This window comes from Misgurnus anguillicaudatus, chromosome 12 (assembly GCF_027580225.2).
Source record: "Misgurnus anguillicaudatus chromosome 12, ASM2758022v2, whole genome shotgun sequence".
In the NCBI taxonomy this organism is placed as follows: Eukaryota; Metazoa; Chordata; class Actinopteri; order Cypriniformes; family Cobitidae; genus Misgurnus; species Misgurnus anguillicaudatus.
The window spans coordinates 3,007,832-3,030,572 of NC_073348.2; the positions used below are offsets into that span (position 1 = coordinate 3,007,832).

Genomic DNA, 22,741 nt, shown 5'->3' on the forward strand with positions numbered 1-22,741 from the left:
GCGGGGCAGTAGGTTACTAATTCTTTTATTTCTTAATTTTTTACTCATTATAACAAGTCTCTTGATTGGTGGACAAAAAAGAACAAGAGCAACACTGTCATGACCGCAACCTTCTTAAAACTAATGCCATTAATGCGAGCGCATCATTAAAACCCTAACCATGATTACTTAGTAACTGTAAAAAAACATGCATCGGAATTGCAATTAGATTTTAAATTAAATTTTGGGAGTGCAATGTGCATCTGCCTCTTTAGATTGGTTTGATCTTACTTGAAACTGCTTATGGGTCTGGTGATTTATTAACTGTATTCTTATTAGTTTTTTTATGAAACAAAAATAAAGAAATTAAGAATATAAGTAACACTGCTTTATTTTATGAAATGTAAAATGGTCTTTAGCTTGGAATAACAGTATTTAAATAAGTAGGTTCATTACTTTGCAACTTTAACAAAAAGTTAAAATATTTAAATGGGTGACTGAGTTTTACTGGAAAGATTTGTATGCATGTTTGTTTTTTGTAAATAAAGAACCGTATTCAACTTCATAATTATCATAATATTAAATACATTTGGGATTTTTTAAATGAGTAGAAAATGCATTTAATGTCTTGCAATTGCATTCAAATGAAATTAGCAAACCAGTTAAATGTTTTAAATAAGAAGCCAGGCTTGTACGCATTCTTGCGTCAAATTTAAACGCATCGTCCGTTTTGGGAGACGCACGCGTAAAGTCTTGTGATGCGGAGACAGGCACAAGTATTTAAAGCTCCACTGTGTACTTCTTTTAGTTAATTCTAAGCAAAAACCCATGTTTTCTTTCAAAAGTATGTGCTCATTCATGTGTAATTACTTCCACCCCACTAATCAAAGTATTCTCGTAAGTGTAGAATCTGCTATTTAAAATGCATACCGCCGTATCGCTCTCTGGCTGAATCCATGTTGTGCCTCCATCTTTGAAATACATTCGCCGACGAGGGACATTCCTGAAATTCAAGCTCTGCCTTTCGCGCTTTCACACTACACTCACACTGGTTGCACGGAGGTTGCATGTGTAGGCGGTATACGTCATCAAGACAGACTTATTTCAGAATATTAACAATTATAAAGCTGACAATTATTCTTAGTTAATTGTAAATTGATGTAATATGCTTATGACTTGCGAATGTAATGCTCAGTTAATTTAAATAAACCAGGCTTGATGACGTATGCGACCTGCGTAGACTGAATCCTTCGGCCGCACACCGTGTTACCTGCGATCTAATGCTTTGATTTGAAAGCCTGTTGAAGACATATTCTCGAGGACATTAAAACAAGTCGCCAAGGAAGCGAAACGGGGATTTCAAACAACAACGCGACAGGAAAAACATCAAGACCTAAATTCAATATTGGAGTTAGTTTTCCAAGATGGGGCTCAATGATCACTGAAGTTGCTAAGTTACTTTATATCTTCACCACAGGTAATTCAGCATATTCGTTTACATCTATACAGTCTATGTTGTAAACTTGAAGTTTTATAGTTCCTTGGCTAACTATAGCATGGTTATGCAGTTAGTGTAAACACGCATGTGCTTTTGTGTGCTCGAACACGGCGTCTCTCCGCCCATTTATGTAATCTGAGGTACTGAGATAAATGTTTTTCATATTTTCTGACCTCTAGCACAAAAACACGGTGACAGCGCTATTTTTAGCCTTTCATTGATAAAACGCAGCTGAACTGCGCGCCGTTCGTTTCATTTTACAAGCGTGTGAAAGTTGTGCGATCTTATTTCACCAATATCAGAGAAAGCTCTTACATATACACGGACATGTAACGTTTACTTAAAACATAAGCATTGGACTCTGACATATTAGTTTCGCGTCCATTTAAACCTGTGATTACTCCAGCTCATGATTAAATGACAGGAGAGGGACTCGTCCACAGACCATCTCCTCAGTAATCTGGAAAGAAGCGGTCAAAAATGGACAAAAAGAGACGGATTTAAACACCAAGTGTAAATGTAATGTGTCTCTCTCGTCCACTTGTGATCTGATCGACGAAAACACATCTAAATACCAAGTGTGATATTTTTCCTCGCGTGGATGAAAAAGGAGTGTCTAAGCTACGTTTATGGTTGTTTTGTGTATGTGATTTTAAGCGGACATATCATGACAATCAGACTTTTTACATGTTTAACATAAATCTGTGTGCTTTGACAGATCACACGATTGCAAATTGTTCATTTTTTTCATTGCTTTAGCTTTAGCTACTGGAAGCCATGTTAACCTTGACATGACAGGGCCACCGTACTAGTTAAAACGCGTTCCGAATGGTGGGGGCTAGAGCGTAATAATCAGTTGGTTGTCATATAGATTTTTACCGCTAGATGGGAGTAGATCCTACACAGTGGGGCTTTAATAAGCACTTTTCACATTAGGGCTGGGTATTGTTAGGAATTTCACAATTCGATTCAGATTCTTGAGGCTTTGATTCAAGTCGATTCAATTCGATATTGATTTGCTTGCTTCGGTTTCGATTCAATAATAAGTAAATTCACAAGCAATTAAGTACCCGAGTATATTTTTAAATAATGTGTGTAGTATTACTAATTTTTGAAGGCTTTGGAGACTCCCGACTGTCGCTGCTGGCCTGTTTGTGTGCGCCACAAAATCAACAATGGCCGCAACATTTACATTTTAATTTAAAACGGCTTAATTTATTGTTGTGAGCGCTCGGTGGTGCCTCTCTTGTGCGCGCACACTCTTTCTCTGCGTGAAGCCGCTAGACAGCGCCTCTCATCACTGAGTGAAAGAATTAAAAGTTGGCTGTGTTTTCCATGTGGATTCCTCTGTGTACTTGCATTTTCACGTAAACGTCAGATTCAAGTTTGTCATGAAAGGTTAGCAGTGTTTTCCCACACACACTGGTTCCCTATGTGCTTGTGCGCGAGCTCTCTCTCTCTTATGCCCGCGCATGCCTTCTGTAGTAACACTGTGTAATGGCAATTTATTAATTCGCGCTGAATTGTCTGCGATGTCGCGTTTATAAATCAAGATTTTAGTAACTTAGTAGTTAAAGTAACAGCTGGTTGGATTAAACACAAGATTATTGGGTCATGTTTAGTCACTATTTTAATAGACTTTGGGGTGGTTTCCTGGGCAGAGATTAGCTTAAGCCAGGACTAGACCTTAGTTTAATAGGAAATATAATTAGTTTAAACAAACATGCCTTACTAAAAACATTACTTGTGTGCATTTTGAGAAAATAATCGCTAGATTAGTCAACAGAAGAAATAGCCGTTAGTTGCAGCTCTAATTGAGAACCAGCTAAAGAGGTACTTTGGTATGGTTAATTTAAGGTGTGAACATGTACGGACCTCGATTTGCAACAAATGTATTTTGTTATTATATTTCCTCACTTCTTACACACTAGGGGGAAAAGCGCTAACAAGCAGATATATATGTCTTGTGTGTATATACTGTACGACAATGATTTTGAATACCTTTATTGTAATGGCAGAATATTATGCATGCAAATAGACCATCTAAATCCACTTAATTTCACTTTTCCGCAATTGCGGAACGCAAAAAAATCAATAAAATGTCACGTTATTTTGTGATCCTGCATTATTTGTTATTTTGTGGCAAAATAATAGCCAAAAATGTAAAATGGCTCATTTTTTATAAAAGTATGTAATATTCTGTAGGGGTGTCACAATTTTCCAAATCCCCTTAAATTCAGTTAATGTTAATTGTAGAGTGATTATATCGTCGCTGTCCGATGAAAACCACGTATGTCCATTTTACCGATTTTTCGACGGATTGAATCTCCAGGTTCATTTCCGTATACAGTATGCTTCACATACCTCAATGGCCAATGTAAAGTTGTGAAATCATGTCATCTGATTTTCATGTATATCCATTTGGTGTCAAAGCTGTCAATCACGCCAGGTATCTCCTGCCTGTGAAGCATCTCGCCGGTCTCGTAAAGTTTCATCGAAGCTCAGCACTGGATATAGCCGAATAAACCTGGTGAAACAATGACTTTCCTTCATCGAGGTAAACGTTTCCCCCTGATGCCAGACGTACGTGTAGGAGCGACAGAATTATGGTAGGACTGTGCAAACAAAGTATCTGTCTAGCATAGGTGTTTACGCTGGGGACATCCCAACACTTTTTGAAAGCATTCGGTTAAAATGTTCGGAAATATCAAGCGATGCTTAAGACTGGTTTTGTGGTCCAGGGTCACATATGTTGCGTTGTATGCTTATGGTGTGTTTTCTTTTACATAATGAAATTAATTGTAATCATTGACTAAACGCGCTGCTGTTTTCTACGGTATGGTGCTTTGGCACTGTTCGGTTGAGCTGGTGTTGCAGGGACTGTTACATGTGTGCAGTCAACATTGTTGAGGGTTTATGCTGAGTATTTTCGTCTTGTTGACTGGCCTACGCTATGCCCATTTTTAATGTGCCATTATTCAATATTTTCCCTGTCCTGCATTAATGTTTTTATCTGATCTTTTGTCCCCACCACTTTTCAACACAAACTGACGCCCCTGCTGTCTAGCATTACCATGTCAGTGTATTGATTCATTGTCCCTTCATAGCTTGCAAGAGACATTTAATACACTTATGATTAATATTAAATAAAGTAAGCGTATTTAACTAAGACGTAGGCTATTTGATAAACTAAGCGTATTCATCTGTCAGTATGAAACGCGACTTGGGCATTCTAATTAATGATCAGAAGGACGCGCATCGACAACCGTTACTATAAAATATGCACGTATGTCCATTTAAACTCAATTTTGGTCAAATGTGGATTATATTATTACACTGGCAAGTATGGTTACATGTAAAGATGCCGTACCAACTTTGACAATGCTAGATTCAACTGCTTTTGATATACAGCGTTTTTTTTTTCACTTCCTGAAAAGTAACCGTTTTGGACTAGGGATGGGACGATTACCGGTTTCACAATTAACCATGATAAAATGTCCTGATGGTTAATATTATTGTTTAAAACTTAATTATCATTACAACCATGTTTGATTACCGTGATTTTGAAAACTCGCGGTAAATCCTGTCCAGCCAGAATCAGCTTGACGCATGGCGCGCGCATGCAACATTGGTTTTTGCACGAGAAGGCGTGGCAGAAGGCAGTAACAGGCGCACTGTGTTTTAATGCATTGCTTATGTGTGCATTTGATGTTCTTATTTAAAGGAACAGTATGTAGGATTGTGGCCAAAACTGGTATTGCAATCATAAAACTTGTGGCTAAAACTGGTACTGCAATCTCACAACTGGTGCACGTTCTTCGTAAGTCGCTTATTACATCCGAGATCAAATGACACATCCGAGATGTTTAGATCTCGCTAATTATAATCTCGCTTATTTGGTTCTTGGAACACCACTGCTGTAGATGATTAGTATGGCAGGATTGCATTATCTGAGATCACTGTGCGTTCGTGCACTGCAAGAAAAGGCAAAACATATCAATAGTAGAAACACTGATCAGCAATGCTGTCATTGGCCAGTTGTTACAATGGCCAAGAACACGCCCATTTTTAACCCCTGCGGTCTGAGAGCTATTGATGGAAGGTTGTGAACTTTTTATGTGACTGAATTTAAAAACCCAGTTAAAGCTACTTTAGTGCATAAATCACCATAAATAATGTAACATTTTCTGTAAAAATATAATCTTGATATCTTTACTATGCTTGTCAAAGATTGAAATTAATGATTGTAATTAAAATTTGATGCTCCTAAAGTACTTTAAGTCTCTTTTAAAAACAGTTTAATGCTATTTTGTCTGTTTGTAACAGCAACTTAAAGCGATACCATGTAATTTTTCAACCTTCATAATACATTTTCAAGACCCTTGTGATAGTACATCGACTTTAAATAGGTTGAATGACATGTCTACCAGAGCCTGACGGGGTCTGTATCGCTTTTACTTGTACTTTAAAACTTAAGGTTTCTGGTAGTAACCAGAGCACAAAAAAACTACAAAATTCGACTGCTTTACGGCATACGTCACTTACTCCACACAATTTGTTTTAACGTGAATTTTGCTGGGGGCTACTTAAGGAGTGTAGAGAGCAACTTCTATTATGTGACTCTGTGGCACCGTGTGTTAGTGTCACGGACCTATGACACGGGCGACCCAGGTTCGATTCTCCTTTAAGGCAATTTTTTATATAAACTCACGATCTTGATTCATACATAAATGTGATCTTTATAAATGACGGCGATTATCTTGCATATAGTTTCCTGTATTCAGATGCTGCATTCACGTGTTCACGTATTTACCTTTCTTTTACTGTCTATGTATTTACATTACAATCCAGGATGGTGTAGCAGTCAAACTTGCTCAAACTCACACAGTGTAAAACCAAACCATATTCATTCATTCAGTTTCTCTCTTCCTCATTTGCTGCGTTCCGCTGTCACTCGCGTGACATATTACAAAGCGGCAGACCTAAACACATCGGTTTACTTGGATTTGGAGCGACAATTTTCACACAAAAGAGAGGAAAAACGAGCGCCATTGCGGAAAATCCTGGTGGCGAGGGAGAGAGAGAGAGACGATGCAACAATATTTGTTTGGAAAAAGGCAAGGAAATACTTCTGGTCGTTTCTCAATTGGAAGGCTGCAGCCTCCGGAGGTCAAATATGCAGGCTGCATACGTCATCAAGCCTGGTTTAGTAAGGTAAACTGAGCATTACATTCGCAAGTCATAAGCATACTGCAACAATTTACAATTAACTAAGTATAATATTCAATTCAATTCAATTTTATTTATATAGCGCTTTTCACAATTTGGTAATTGTATCAAAGCAGCTTTACATAATAGATGCAGTGAAAAGCACAGAAAATCGACAGATAGCACAACATAATAAACGATAGCACAAGCAGTTAAATTTGCTACGACTATAAATCAACATTATAAGCAAACATATTACTAATGTAACGTATAGAAGTTAAGCCCAAAAAGGCTGCCTCCCCGGGTTGAAAAAACCCCTAGGAGAAAAAAACCCCGGAATTTTAGCCGGGGAAGTAAAAAAAGTCATAGGAGGAAAAAACCCTTGGGAGTTATATATATATATAGATATAGACACATTGAAACGGAAGGAGATTAAGCGGAGATTAAGCGGAGATTAAGCGGGTTCTGCCGGTGGTCTTTGGTCAGGCATCAGCTGGACATCACGTTGAAGAACAGCTAGTAGATCAGTTGTGTGCCGACTTTCACATGTACCGGAACTGGATCTGTTTGTCTCGTCCTCGGGATCAAGGACGAGACAGGGAGAGAGAAACAAAATCTTATTAGCGTAGGGGCCGTTCACATAGAAAACAAGTGTCACACAGTAATGTGGTTTTAGTCAGCTCGGTTCCGGACAGGCTAACTATTGCTGGTTAAGTGTATTACATATAGTTGATGATTTTAGAAACGGAAACAGAACTCGTTTGACTAAGGCCAGAGGCCCCACTGCCGTCGTTAATACTAACGTACAGTGGCAAACGGTTCTGTATGACATACTATTTTAAGGTCATGGGAAAAGGCCAAAATTGCAAGCCGGCCATATTTGGCAGTTAAGACTCAATCGAAAACCAATTCAAAGTTTCTGCATATTACTAAAGAGTATTAATGAGATTTAGCATGCTTTGAAGTGTTGACGAAAAAAAAAGGTTTTAATTTATTCATTAATTTATTTATTTATTAGGTTGTACAAGCTAGCTATTAGGAGATAAGTACCATTGTTAAAACAACTATTTGAAAGCCTTGTTAAAGAGAAAAGTTTTAAGTCTAGATTTAAAGTTATCTACTGTCTCTGATTTTCGGTCGTCGGTTGGTAAATCATTCCATAGCTTAGGGGCTAAGTAGGAAAAGGATCTGCCACCTTTAGACACTTTTGATATTTTAGAGATAATTAAGAGGCCAGAATTTTGTGACCGCAATGCACGTGATGGATTGTATTCTGATAATAATTCTCTAAGATATAAGGGTGCTAGGCCATTTAAGGCTTTGTAGGTGATTAGTAATATTTTAAATTGTATACGATATTTAACTGGTAGCCAGTGTAAAGATGCCAGAATTGGGCTTATGCGGTCATACTTCTTAGTTCGAGTAAGAACTCTTGCAGAAGCGTTTTGAACTAGCTGAAGCTTGTTGACCTGTTTTGCATGGCATCCTCCGAGTAACGAGTTACAATAGTCTATTCTAGAGGTCATAAAAGCGTGGATAAGCTTCTCTGCATCTGATGCAGACAACATATGGCGTATTTTTGAGATATTTCTAAGGTGGAAGAATGCTGTGCGGCAGACATTGGAGATATGGCTGTCGAAGGATAAACTGCTGTCGAACATCACACCTAAATTCTTAACCGTGGAGGTTGGCACCACAGTGCAGCCATCTATGGGCAACTTGTAATCTGTCATATTATATTTGTAGCGATTCGGTTCGATAACAAGAATCTCTGTCTTATTGGAGTTTAGCATAAGAAAATTATGTGACATCCAGTCACTTATATCGCTGATGCAGTCTGATAGCTTAGAAAAATGTTGTGTTTCGCTAGGATGCGAGGAGATGTAAAGCTGTGTGTCATCTGCATAGCAGTGAAACTGTATGTTATGATTTCTGATAATATCTCCCAGAGGTAACATATATAACGAGAACAGGATAGGACCTAAAACTGATCCCTGCGGTACGCCGTATTTAACCAGGGAGTGATGTGACTCCTCCTCATTTACATAAACAAAGTGATAGCGATTGGTTAGATACGATCTGAACCAAGCTAGCGCCTGACCACTGATGCCAACATAGTTTTCTAGCCTATTAAGTAAGATTGTGTGATCTATTGTGTCAAAGGCTGCACTAAGGTCTAATAATATAAGGAGTGATATTTCGCCACGGTCGGATGTTAGGAGAAGGTCATTTGTAACTCTAAGCAGCGCTGTCTCTGTGCTATGGTGGGGCCTGAATCCTGATTGGAACTTTTCATACGTACTATTATTTGCTAGGAATGTGCGTAGCTGGCTTGCCACTACTTTTTCTAATATTTTAGAAAGAAAAGGTAGATTTGAGATTGGTCTAAAGTTATTAAGATCTCCCTGGTCAAGGTTTGGTTTTTTAATGAGCGGTCTAATAACTGCTAGTTTGAAAGCTGTTGGAACGTAGCCTAATTCTAATGATGAATTAAAGACATTTAGTACTGGGTTAGACACTATAGGGAATACCTCTTTGAGTAATTTTGTGGGAACAGGGTCCAATATACAGGACGATGATTTGGATGATGCTACTAATTTAGATAGCTCATCTATTGTAGTAGGTTTAAATGACTCAAGATGTTCATATGGTAGGCAAGTGTTAAATGTATTACTGGGTAGAGTGGTGGCTGCTTGGGTACCTACAATGTTTTCCCTAATAATCATAATTTTCTTAGTAAAGAAGTTCATGAAGTCGTTACTATTGTGTGGGAGTTTATTAGTGGGTTCTGTTTGTTCTTTATTTCTAGTCAGTTTCGCAACTGTGCTAAAGAGGAAGCGAGGGTTATTATGATTTTCTTTAATAAGATTGCTGAGATACGTAGATCTGGCAATTTTTATAGCCTGTCTGTAGTGTTTAACACTCTCTTTCCATGCTGCACGCCATACCTCTAACTTTGTGCTTCTATAGTTTCTTTCCATTTTTCTAGCAGCCTTTTTAAGGGATGCGGTATGATGGTCGTACCATGGAGCTGGCGTTTTTTCTTTGATTCTCTTTTTTCGAATTGGAGCTACGGCATCCAATGTGTTAGAACAAATACTGTTCAGGTTTTCTATTACAATATCTAGATCTTCAGGGTTATCTGCTACATGTTTAATTTGGGACAGGTCTGGAAGAGTGCTAATAAAGTTATCTTTAGTGGTGGAAATTATTGTTCTGGCTAGTTGGTAGCGTATTGTAGATCGAGTGATCATATCTAGAAGTACCGTGTATGAGACAAGGCAATGGTCTGAAACTGCATCGCTCTGAGGTGATATCTCGATTTCATTAATATTGAGCCCGAGTGACAGAATTAAGTCTAATGTGTGCCTATGAGTATGCGTGGGCCCTGTCACGTTTTGTCTAATATTGAGAGAATTTAGAATATCCATAAATGCTAATCCTAATGTATCTGTTGGGTTATCAACATGTATATTAAAGTCACCAACGATAAGAGCTTTATCTACAGTGACTACGAGGTCAGACAGGAAATTTGATATTTCTTTAAGAAAATCTACATGATGGCCCGGAGGTCTATAGATTGTAGCAAGGACAAAAGAGAGCTGTTTATGGTTACGATCAGTTATTTCCATATTTAATAGCATTATTTCAAATGAATTAAATTTTAGTTTGGATTTATGGTTTACTTTAAAAAAAAAAATTGTATATTGTAGCTACACCACCCCCTCTCCCCTCTAAACGCGGTTCATGTTTATAATAGTAGTCTTGTGGGGTGGATTCGTTTAAACTAATGTAATCGTCTGCTTTAAGCCAGGTTTCTGTTAAAGAGAGTGCATCTAAGTTTTGGTCAGTAATTATTTCATTGACAATAGGTTCTTTATTGGTAAGCGATCTAATGTTAAGAAGGCCGAATTTTAACATTCGAGGTTCATCTGTAAACGTATTGTTTTCTAATTTTATGTTAGTAAGATTTGTACGAGACGAGGTAAACGGTGCTCTGTATTCGTTTGTTCGAGGAACGCACACAGTTGAAATGTGTTGATACTCTGGTAAGATAGACTCTAAGTTCTGGGATATATGTGATCTTGACATGTCAGAGCTACTAACAGATGGACGGGTAGGCCGATCTATCTGTTTCCTGACCTGGGCCCTGGGTAGTCAAACTGTATTAGAATTTAGAGTATTGGTCAGATTTCTAGAGAGTATAGCATTTCCTTCCGATGACGGATGAAGGCCATCTCTCTTTAGCAGGTCAGGTCTCCCCCTGAAGTGTTTCCAATTATCTATAAACCCTACGTTATGCTGAGGGCACCATTTTGACATCCAGTGGTGAAGAGACAATAGTCAACTTTATAATTGTTAAAGTGCCCATATTATGAAAAACTCACTTTTTCTGGGTTTTGGGGTGTTATTTTGTGTCTCTGATGCTCCCACACGCATACAAACTTGGAAAAAAATCCATCCATGCTGTTTTGAGTGAGATACAGGTTACTGAACGTCCTCTGCCTTGAGTCTCCGTTGTTGCGTAACTAGCCATTTCGTCACATTCAGTTTGAATTTTCCCGCCCACCACCCCACTCGCAGGTCTCCACCCACCAGGGAGCTAGAGAGAGCACAGAACAGTCAGTCACTTCGCTGATACCCTGCTGTTATCATGTCTCACTGAAATAACACCGCTATTTGGATATTATGGATAATACTCCCGCCTACTTTTAAAAACAAAGTTTTAACGCGTGGTTATTGGAACCCGGAGTAATCTTATATACAGTGTGTTACGACGCAAATAGTCATCAGATTGTAGGCGATAAGACCTTCTTGCGAAATCTGATGTAAACAACAGACTATGTATCTATATTTCACGTATTATACGCATTTGTGGACAAAAATGGTCATTGGATGTATTTTATTGGACTTTCATGGATCATTCACACATCTGAAACAGACTGATTCGATTCGCGATCGTTGTATCAACACAAAAGTTAAGAAGTCACGTTATGTTTTGCATGTTGTCATCTTCTGTCACAAACTACATTTATGATGCTAGAGCATCTGTATCTCAAAACAGAGATCATACATTGATGCTAATCCCGTAAATTATACCTTTTATATATATAGTGATGTTAAAATTGGTTGTAAACAGTAGGCTATATAGATAATTTTGCAGGCTAGATAGTTTACAGCGTAGTTTCGAAAATATTTAACGGCTTTATTTTACAATTCTACAAGAACTAAGTAATGTGCTTTGCCAAACTAAAAGTTTTTTGCCAAACTAACCGAGACCGGGCCTTACCGCCCCGGCTTTTCTGACGAGGCTAACCCCCAAGCCTCTTATAACTTTACGGTCCGGACCTCCCGCTAGCTTCTAGCAATTAGCACGCAGCCCACAAGCAGTATACATCCCCTGCCGGGTCTTAATTTCTGTCATTTGCGAAAATAATGCGTTTGAAAATGTTTTATAACGGGAATATGTTAGCCTTGTCCAGGGAAAACAAGTGTAATGTTGAAACTGCTACATCACAATTGACTCTGGAATCATTGTGTGTCATGAGTTTCTTCTCCTGTAGTGTACTTAGTAGTGATACTTTTCAGCATGATTTGTCTGTTGGCAACATAAACCGTTAATAATAATATATAAAATAATAACACAGTATGGTCTGTACTGCTCACGATATCACTATGCACGCACACATGATCGTTAGTAGTGGGGCGTGATCAAAGGAGCAGCAGCTCATAAATATGTAAGGACTAGCTCAAAACGGCACAATCTGAAATGCCCTGAAACAGAGGCTCCTAGAGATGGGTAACAATCTTTTCCTACAAGCTATTTCGAGCAAACAACTTTTGAAACATGCTTTATGGAACTCATACACCTATTTAACTTGTGGAAAAGCAGTCATAAGATGGGCACTTTAATATTCTGAAATAAGACAGTCTTGATGACGTATGCAGCTTAGTAGAGATGTTCCGATACCATTTTTCTCTTCCCGATACCGATTCCGATATCTGGGCTCAGGGTATCGGCCGATACCGAGTACCGATCCGATACCTGGGTGTATTAAATATACAGCTATACATACTACTAGTCCTGTATGAATGGATATAACGGTTTTATGGTGTGCTTCAGACTTATTCCTGTATAAAACATAAACAAATACATACAGTGAACTAGGGTATTTTTATTATCTGAAAGACATTTGACAGTAATATTTATTTTTCCTAAGAGAAAACGAGCCACAAATCTAACACTGTACACTGAAAGGGTACTTTAGTTTTAGAATAATTTGAAAAATCTGTGGAATTCTGTGGGATGATTTTAAATGTTTTTAGAAGAAATGAGAGAATTTAAGCTATTAAATATTACAAAATTGCATCTAAAATAATTACTTTTAAAGGCTTACAAATAAAATAAATACACCAAACCAATGAGTCTTCTGAATTAAACTGGACCAACATGAACCAGATAATGTGCATGTCAAGATAGAATTATAGTTTGTAGCCTATATAAATGACATATATTACTGTTAATATATATTATAGCAGAATAAAAAAGCTTGTGTAAACGTTCTCATTATGAATTAAGCACGTATGAAGATAATTTCATCATTTTTACAACGCAATGTAAACTTTATATTAAACATAACAAGAGCATTCGTCTTGTAAACGGATTTGAAATTATGGATGTGCTGTGCTGACTGTCGCGTCACATAGACGACAGAGACAAGTAAGATCTGCGGTAAAACTCAGTGGTAAGTTTTATTTCATCTCAAATATCAAACGGTTCATGCTCTTATTAAAAACAATCACAGCAAACAGCACACGCAGGGTTAATGTACTTATCAATGCTGCTCACAAACGCGCGAGGCTATGTATGTGTACTTGTTGTCAATGACAGTACTGGTCACTCACAAACGCGCTCAAGCGCGGGGTATGTGTGCTTGTCAATCACGGGCATTAACTCCGTTGAGTACTCCGCCAAAATCTGCGGGCGCGGATTCCGTTGAGACATGTCGATGTTTTGTTTTATTAGTCTGAAATACTAACAAACAGCGGACATACGGCTGCATGCTTCCATTTCTTTGCCGCTCTAAGTAAACAGTGGTTGCGTCACGCATGAGGTAACTTCCTGGTGTTCGCATTCAGAGCAGCGAAGAAGAAATGAGTTTCGCTTTGCAGCGTTAGCTATAACGGGCATAACTAGGTTTAGTAAGAAAATGGTATCGGATCGGTACATGGGTTCAAGTACTCGCCGATTCCGATGCCAGAATTTTTTGTGGTATCGGCCGCATTTCCGATACTGATATCGGAATCGGAACAACTCTACAGCTTAGAAATACGACATCCGGAGGCTGCAACCTTCAGACTGAGAAATGGCTTCTTCTGCCATGAGTTCCTCATCAGAAAGTTGTAACATAACTGCGTTTCTCCCTGATGTCTCTAATGGCGCTTTTCCATTGCATAGTACCCCACGGTTTAGTTTAGTTTGGGTCGGGTCAGCTCACCTCACTTTGGCGTGGTTAGCTTTTCCATTGAGTTTAGTATCACTTCGCAGAGGGAGGAATTATAGGCGTGTCGTTATATTTGCGCTGCATACGGCTGTGACATCATACAAGAGAGAGCGTCCTTGTACATTCCCATACATTTATTTATTTATCAGTCCGCCACAAAATTAAAATTGGCCACCACAAATAGAAGTTTACTTTGCACACCGCGTTTATAACTACCTCTGTCTCCCATAACAGTTTCTGTTCAAACACCCGTGGCGTCTGTCGACGGCGCTCCGCTGAGCCTCAATGAAGTTGCATTAAAGCATAAATAATACTGACGTGCACGTCGCGAATGTGCCGCCACAAACTGCAAGTCTGGAAAAAACTTTTATGTGTTCCTGATTCACAACCTGTGGATGTTTTAAATCGCTTAAAGGGTGTTTGGAAACTTAAAACAGAGCACAGATGACAACATGTTTGCTCGAGACAGCGCAAGCTAGCAGCAAGCTTAAGCTAAAGCTAATATTTTACATAATAGGATGACGGCGCTGATGACGATTCTCTCAGACCAATCAGTGAACTACAGTGTTTACGCGTCACGTTTGGTATCAGCTCGGGTCGCTTGGAACCCCAACCGAGGTGGTACGAAAAAAAGTATCTGGTACTACGAAGTGATCCCAATGGAAAAGCTCCCAAAAGTAAGCTGACCCGACCCAAACTAAACCAAACCGTGGGGTACTATGCAATGGAAAAGCGCCATAAATGTTGATCTTTTAGCGTTTTAAATGTTTAGTTTTTAGTTTAGTTTTAAGGTTGGCCAGTTCTTTTCCTTCGCGACAGTGCTGCGGCGCTTGTGGCCTCTAGGGGCGCTAGGCGTGAAAAATACATGTCTAGCGCCCCATAGTGGCCAAAAAGTTCCGCGGTGTGTCTTTAAAAAGCAGAATAAAAAAAACACAGGTGGTGGTCCTGCATCTTCATATAATGTGCTGGCTGGAGTGATGTCTCTAAACTGATTGATTGTGCAGATCATCTCTGGAGGCAGCTGCTCTCTTAAACCTACAACCAATGCAACAATTTAATTTCTGATAAATAAAATTTGAATTGTAGTTTATTATAAAATTGTGTTTTTCTCTCTGTTGTGCAGTTGTAGATAATACACCAACACTTTCAGCAGTTCTCACGAATGTGTTAAATGAAGTATGATGTGCAGTAAGGGAATGTAAATGTTATTCTACATCAAAATATTATAAGGTGTAACTGTTTCTGAGCAATGCACAGGACAGTAAAGAAATCCTCTCAGATGACAGTCCTTTAGAGAAACTATATGCAAGTGGTTAAATAAGTTTACTTCAATTGCATTATTCTTAACTGATTTCTGACTATATTAGCAATATTGGCAGTATTCCATGTTAACGGAAAGTCCTGCATCTGCTGAGTCTGCACAGAAAAGTGTAGTAAAGAAGATAAAGATATGTGAAAATATGTGCAAAAAACTTATCTGGTTATTTTGGTCATTTTTGTCAGGAAAGGGACAGGTTAACATATTTGTAGACAACGATTTAAAGATAGAACAGATAGAAATTACTAAACGTAAACCCTTTCATGCATGACATTGTAAACTACTTGACAATCTAAAGACAAAATTAAAACAGGAGATTAGTTTATTCAAATGAAAATTATTTCACACTGAGAAATAGTCTTTATTGTGCATAACATCTAGTAGTGCTGGGTATGATTGATTGCTGTTTTATTAAAGGAATAGTCTACTCATTTTCAATATTAAAATATGTTATTACCTTAACTAAGAATTGTTGATACATCCCTCTATCATCTGTGTGCGTGGACGTAAGCGCCGGAGCGCGCTGCGACGCTTCGATAGCATTTAGCTTAGCCCCATTCATTCAATTGTACCATTTAGAGATAAAGTTAGAAGTGACCAAACACATCAACGTTTTTCCTATTTAAGACGAGTAGTTATACGAGCAAGTTTGGTGGTACAAAATAAAACGTAGCGCTTTTCTAAGCGGATTTAAAAGAGGAACTATATTTTATGGCGTAATAGCACTTTTGGGAGTACTTCAACTCGCCTGAAAAGTCCGCTCTCCTTCTCACTCTCATAATGGGAGAGGGAGGGTGTTACTGCGCCGAGTCGAAGTACTCCCAAAAGTGCTATTACGCCATTAAAATATAGTTCCTCTTTTAAATCCGCTTAGAAAAGCGCTACGTTTTATTTTGTACCACCAAACTTGCTCGTATAACTACTCGTCTTAAATATGAAAAACGTTGATGTGTTTGGTCACTTCTAACTTTATCTCTAAATGGTACAATTGAATGAATGGGGCTTCATATATACATATATGTATATATGTGTGTATATATATATATATATATATATATATATATATATATATATATATATATATATATATATATATATATGTATATGTATATGTATATATGTATATGTATATATGTATATGTATATATGTATATGTATATATGTATATGTATATATGTATATGTATATATGTATATGTATATATGTATATGTATATATGTATATATGTATATATGTATATATATATGTATATATATGTATATATATGTATATATATGTATATATATATATATATATATATGTATATATGTATTGTTGCTCATTCATTGTTCATTAATGTTAGTTAATAAATTTATATGATAAACAAATTGTAAATGATGCATTTGTTGGAGAGAATAATCCTGTTTTTTTTATCTGTTCTGTTGTCAGACATGAAACGAGTCAACTATAAAGTAGTGAGTAAACACGATGCAGTCACACCTTGAGTTTAATCCAACCAGCTGTTCCTTTAACTCTGCTGAAATCCTGATATATAAACTCGATTTATAGTTGTCTGACAAAATCACCATACATTTACATTGAAGCCTTACTGCTGTTTTTCTCATCATGGCTTTTTGTGTTATGAGCTTTTTTACTTCAAATGTGAGTTTTATTGTATGTTGCGTACAGGGCTTGACAATAACTTTTTTGCTCACCAGCCAAAGTGGCTAGTTGTTTTCCAAAGTTACTACCCACTCAGCATTTTCACTGGCCACAATTTTGTTGCTGGTAAAATACATTTTATATGATTAAACTTGACTATGGCATCCTAAAATGACTTTGAGTAATTGTACTCGATTTAGCTAGATTAGATGCAGATTGACTTTCAAATGCAGACTGACCACCCAAGTTAAGACTACATTATTTAGCTGTTAATATCATTATAGATCATATCATATATTTAGGTGCATGAAAAACATGCTAGAAAGGCATAAATAGATTAACTTTAAATTAATATATTAACAGTGGAGCGCAGTGTAGAAGATGAACTAAAAAGATAAACACACAAACCCTATACAAACACTTGAAATATTTATTAACAACAGCAGTAAAATGTATATGCTTTATAATGGTTTCTGTTAAAAGTTATTTAAGACTTTAAATGGCAAATGTCGAGAGGGTATTATTTTTGCACAAAGTAGCCTACGTTAAAATGATGCGCGAACCTCTCCTCTTGTGATTTCGGACAAAACTGGGACGTGTGCATTCAGGTATGCGCTATGAATCTCTCTCCGCTCTTGCCCAGAGAGTGTGCACGCACTTTAAATCTCTTCAGTCACTTTCATGCAATTGTTTTATCTTTCCCAAAGTGTGCGTGTATGCGCCCAGACCCGTGCATTCACAAATACATCAGCTTTTGCGCTCTCTCTCTGGTAAAACGTTGGCGCTTGGTCCGCAACGCAAGCCCCCGCTGCATCGTGCGCGCATCTCAGTACGTTGCGCTGGGTGCAGGCAATGAGTGCTCATGGGGGTTGTAGTTTCCCAGTGTCATTGCGCATTGTTTATAATTTCGCATAACTTTTAAGAAAACTACAATTTAAAAAAATATTCAAGTGGCTAGTGGGATTGGCTGTCTTACCTGCCACATCCGAAATCTACCTGCATTTGGCGGGTGTTAATGTCAAGCCCTGGTCGCGTAGCCTAATAGCGCAGACAAATCGATGCAAATTCAGAAATATGACAGCATACACTGTTACTGTTACACAGAGTTATAGCATATAGCTACTATACAACATGATAGAGAGGGAGAGAATGCGCGCGTGTGTGTGTGGAAAACACCGTCACCTTTTCAGTTATGAGGCGTGCGCTGCACGCAACGTGACAGAGCGCGCATTCAGTGAATTAAGCTGAACAGTAAAATATAAATGTGCGCACTCAATTGGATAATTTAAACGCGCAAACACAGACAAAAAGACATGCCATCGTAGAAATAAGATAAATAACATATTACTTGTCTTGAGGGCTATTTAGTTTGTTTAATAAAATAGCATTGTTCTCTGGCGCTATAAAGATAATCAAATAAAATATACTTGACCTTCAAGGGGGCGGGTCGAGCCGTTAGGGGGGTGGGCCGCCCCCCTTATATAATGGTAGGGGAAACACTGATCTTAACGCGATACGAGCACTCGGTTATTATTAAACTTTGTTCTTGTCAGTACTATATAAAACGTTTTTTTATAAGTGTCAGAGAGATGTTTTTGCATGCTGCTTATAAATATACCAGTGGCGATATCTCATAACATGTTTTAATAGTCACGTCACGGTTAAATAAATGATCAATGTCCACATTTAAAAGCTGCGGTGCTTACCTGCAGTTCCACTGTGTTCGCGTTCTGATAAGAGATATAGCTCCAGAAAAAAATGAGTGTTTACATTCCTCTTTCCAAGTGTCCACATGTGACAAGACATTACTCCCATTAACTTTAACGTAACATCCAAGAGCGCTGATCTTTGACGGAATAATTACTTGGGATTCACATACTGATTTACGAGCTAGTGAACTAATGAGACACACAGAGAGTGATTAAAAACAGCGCGTTTGTGTGTGTCCGTGTGTGCGTGCAGTTTTTCCATTCAGAGATGAGCCTGTTTAGGACCTCCATTCACTACTAGGTGGCGGAATGATACGAAAGGTGAAGCGGTTACTGTGCCGTTATCAGTACAATATCCCATAGCTCTTAGCCAATCAGATTCGAGAACCAGAAAGAACTGTTGTATAATATTTAATATAAATCAGATTTTTAATGTGACAGCTGTAGTTTGAAGTAGCTCTGTATCTCTTCTCTAGACGTAGCCTACACTTTTCACATGCAAATCTTTGTCGTGTTTCTTCTCTAATGCGTTATACTGTTTTATAATAGAGTATATAATAAAGCCCTTTGCAGTAGTATAGGTTAAGATATCTGCACTTTCATACTGAACTCATTGATTTTAAATACGCACAAGAGAAAGAGAGGGAGAGTGTGAGTGTGTGAGCACGCGAGCGCAAGTTATGCAGACACGTGCGACAGTGAGACAGACGCAAAGTGAAAGTATACCCCGCCTTCAACTCTACGTACTCCATGGGACACATGCGTCCTTTCCATATGGATCACGTGTTAACAGCGATTCTTCACATTACTTTCAAAAGTGCATCCGAATCGATACGGAAGGTGCCTTATCGCTGCGCGCATCGTCAGGCATCCATGACGATTTATCATGGTATCAATATTTTGAACACAGCACTGCTATACTAAGCCCTTTATAAACGCACAAAGATTTCACGTGCTCGCATGCTGTTGCTGTGTTCCCCCAGTGTCATTTCATGCCGCAGCATCTCTGTCCCTTTCTCAGGGAACCAAGGTCACATACGTAACCGATATGTTTTAAAAAATAGGGATTCCACATTGAAATTCATGAGATGGGCTTTTTAGATCCACAGGTAGGCTTAAATGGTACCATGGGAAATAAAGACTCTGTTTTCCTTCAATAATATAAAATATGTTTACAAAGACATGCAATATATGATGGATATTGCATTAGGGCATTAAAGTTGTTTTCATTTTGCCCACATTAAGAAATGTTTAGTTATTTTGTTATTAAATGTGGCACTGTAATATTTAAGCCCATCAGTAAAAAAGTTAAATAAAATAATCTGCTCTACAAAATAATTTATGTAATTTATTTGTTAATGAAAATTAAAACATTTTAAATTAATCAAAACATTTATGCTTTAGCTATGCAAAAGCTAATAAACTCATCTTTCCAATGATATAAAATGATCAAGTAATGTTTTTTGTGTATCAATAAATAAGACATTTATCATTCATAATATCAATGCATTTACCAAAAAAATATTTTTTTTAAGAAAATTAAGGAGTTTATTTCTGAATGGTCCTGAAACGCCTTTAGGTGTCTTTGTATAATAATGAAAAAACATTTACTGTACAGTGTATTCTGTATTTCTAAAATGTTTTAGAATCTAAAAGTGTTTTAGAAATGTCTGTTCTTTTGTGAAGCTGTTTTGCCACAATGCATAACTGTAAAAATGTATACGTTTTAAAAACATAAAAATACATTTTTGAATGTAATGTTTATTTTAGATAACGATGGAAGTAAAAGAGGAACCTCAGGAACTGAATGAAGTGGAGGAGAGGCAACAGGAACTTCATGATGTCATCACTGAACAAAAATATGACTCCAGTCAACGTGGAAAGAGTTCACAACAAGGAGAACATAGTGATGACACAAGCATTAACAATGAAGAGAGACGTCACACGTGCAAGGAGTGTGGAAAGTGTTTTAAATATGCTAAAAGCTTTAAGAAACATTTGGAAACACATACTGGAGAGATGCGGTTCAAATGCCATCATTGTGAAAAGAGTTTTACACATGCAAAGAAATTGAGTATACATTTGAGAATTCACCCTGAAGAGACAGCGTACAAATGCCATCATTGTGAAAAGGGTTTTACACATGCAAATAAATATGAGAGACATTTGATAACTCACACTGGAGAGATGCATTTCAAATGCTCTCAGTGTGAAAGGAGTTTTACACAGTTAAGTAACTATAGGAGACATTTGAGAACTCACACTGGAGAGAAACCATTCACCTGTCTTCAGTGTGGGAAGGGTTTTACACGGAAAGAGACACTTAATATTCATGAACTAATTCACACTGGAGAGAGACCTTACACCTGTCCTCAATGTGGAAAGAGTTTTAAAGAGAAACCTCATCTTAAGAGTCACATAACACGTCACACTGGAGTAAAGCCTTACACCTGTCCTCAATGTGGAAAGGGTTTTGCAGAGAAAGCTCATCTAAAGAGTCACATAACATTACACACCAGTGACAGACCTTACACCTGTCCTCAGTGTGGACAGGGTTTTATACAAAAATTGAGACTAGAAAACCACTTGAGAATTCATACAGGAGAGAAACCTTTCACATGTACTTTGTGTGGAAAGAGTTTTAAAACGGAATCATATCTCAAAGTCCACATGCAGACTCATTGTGAAGAAAAATCTTTTAACTGTGAAGACTGTGGAAAAACATTTTGCTCGTCATATTTCCTAAAACGACACCAGCGACATCATGTCAGTGAAAAGCTCCACAGGTGTTCTGTTTGTGGAAAGAGTTTTGCACTGTTGGATTATTTGAGAAAACACCAGAAATTACATACTGAAGAGAAAACTCACGTGTGCTCTGTGTGTGTGAAAGCCTTTTCGACATCCAGAGCCTTGACAAAGCACCAAAAAGTTCATACTAGAGAAAAACCATAAACATGAGATTTACATTACTTTAAGACACACAAGAGAGTTCATACTGAAGAGGAACCGTATCACTGCCCTCAATGTAGAAAGAGTTTCACCTCATCGATGGGTCTAGCGAATCATACAAAATCATGTTGCTGAAAGTAGTCACCAAACTTATTCACAGGTTCAAAACCTTAAGTAAATAGCAGTGCTCCAGGCTGCATTTTACATCCATTTCAGGATTTTTCAAAATAAAATTAATTCTTACTTTACTTTCGCCATCGATCCCACACGTATATGATTTGCGTACAGGAGGAGAGGAAAGTTTGGTTTTTTTAACAATATGCAATTCCTACAGGTAATCAAATATATCCATTTCAAACTTAAACTCTTTAATGAGTAAATAACTTGGTTGAATGAAATGATAGGTGTAAAAAATGCATTGTAAAAGATATTAAGTGAAACTGTTGTGGTTTTGAGTTTACGAAATAATCTCAGAATATTATTCACACACCTGTCTATAAAACATTTATTGATTTTTTGTGTGAGAAATTGAACTACATTATGTTCGAGTGATTGTGAGTAAAATATGAATGAATTTCACTTTGAGTGAACTATTCCTTTCATTGTTGCTAAATTGTATTTGTGGGGTGGGGAATCTGTTAATGTATTTCAGTAATGCTGTTTTTTTTGTAGTTGTATAGAAATCACAATTCTTACCATGGTAATGAGTGCCATGTTGGTTTATCAGTGTTTATCACTGCTAAAAAATGACTTGCTTAGTATTTTTACCTTGTATTCAGTAAAAAATATAAAAAAATCTTACATTAAGATGTATTTTCTTGAGGAAAATGGCCTAGGAAAATAAGTCTAGTTTTTAGCATAAAATATAAAATTTACAAAAAAAAATCTGCCAATGGAATAAGAATTGTTTATGAAACTTCTTATTTCAAGAAAA

General features: G+C 37.4%; 1 protein-coding gene across 1 annotated transcript in view; it reads left to right on the forward strand.

Annotated features, from left to right (window-relative positions):
• Nucleotides 1–22,386, forward strand: part of LOC129446042 (uncharacterized) — a 31,170-nt gene extending 8,784 nt beyond the window's left edge. The window contains exon 2 of the mRNA XM_055206998.2: nt 20,629–22,386. Coding sequence (XP_055062973.2) covers nt 20,635–21,810 — 1,176 coding nt within the window. The 5' untranslated portion in view covers nt 20,629–20,634 and the 3' untranslated portion in view covers nt 21,811–22,386. The remainder of the gene's footprint in view (nt 1–20,628) is intronic.
• Nucleotides 22,387–22,741: the final 355 nt, after the last annotated feature.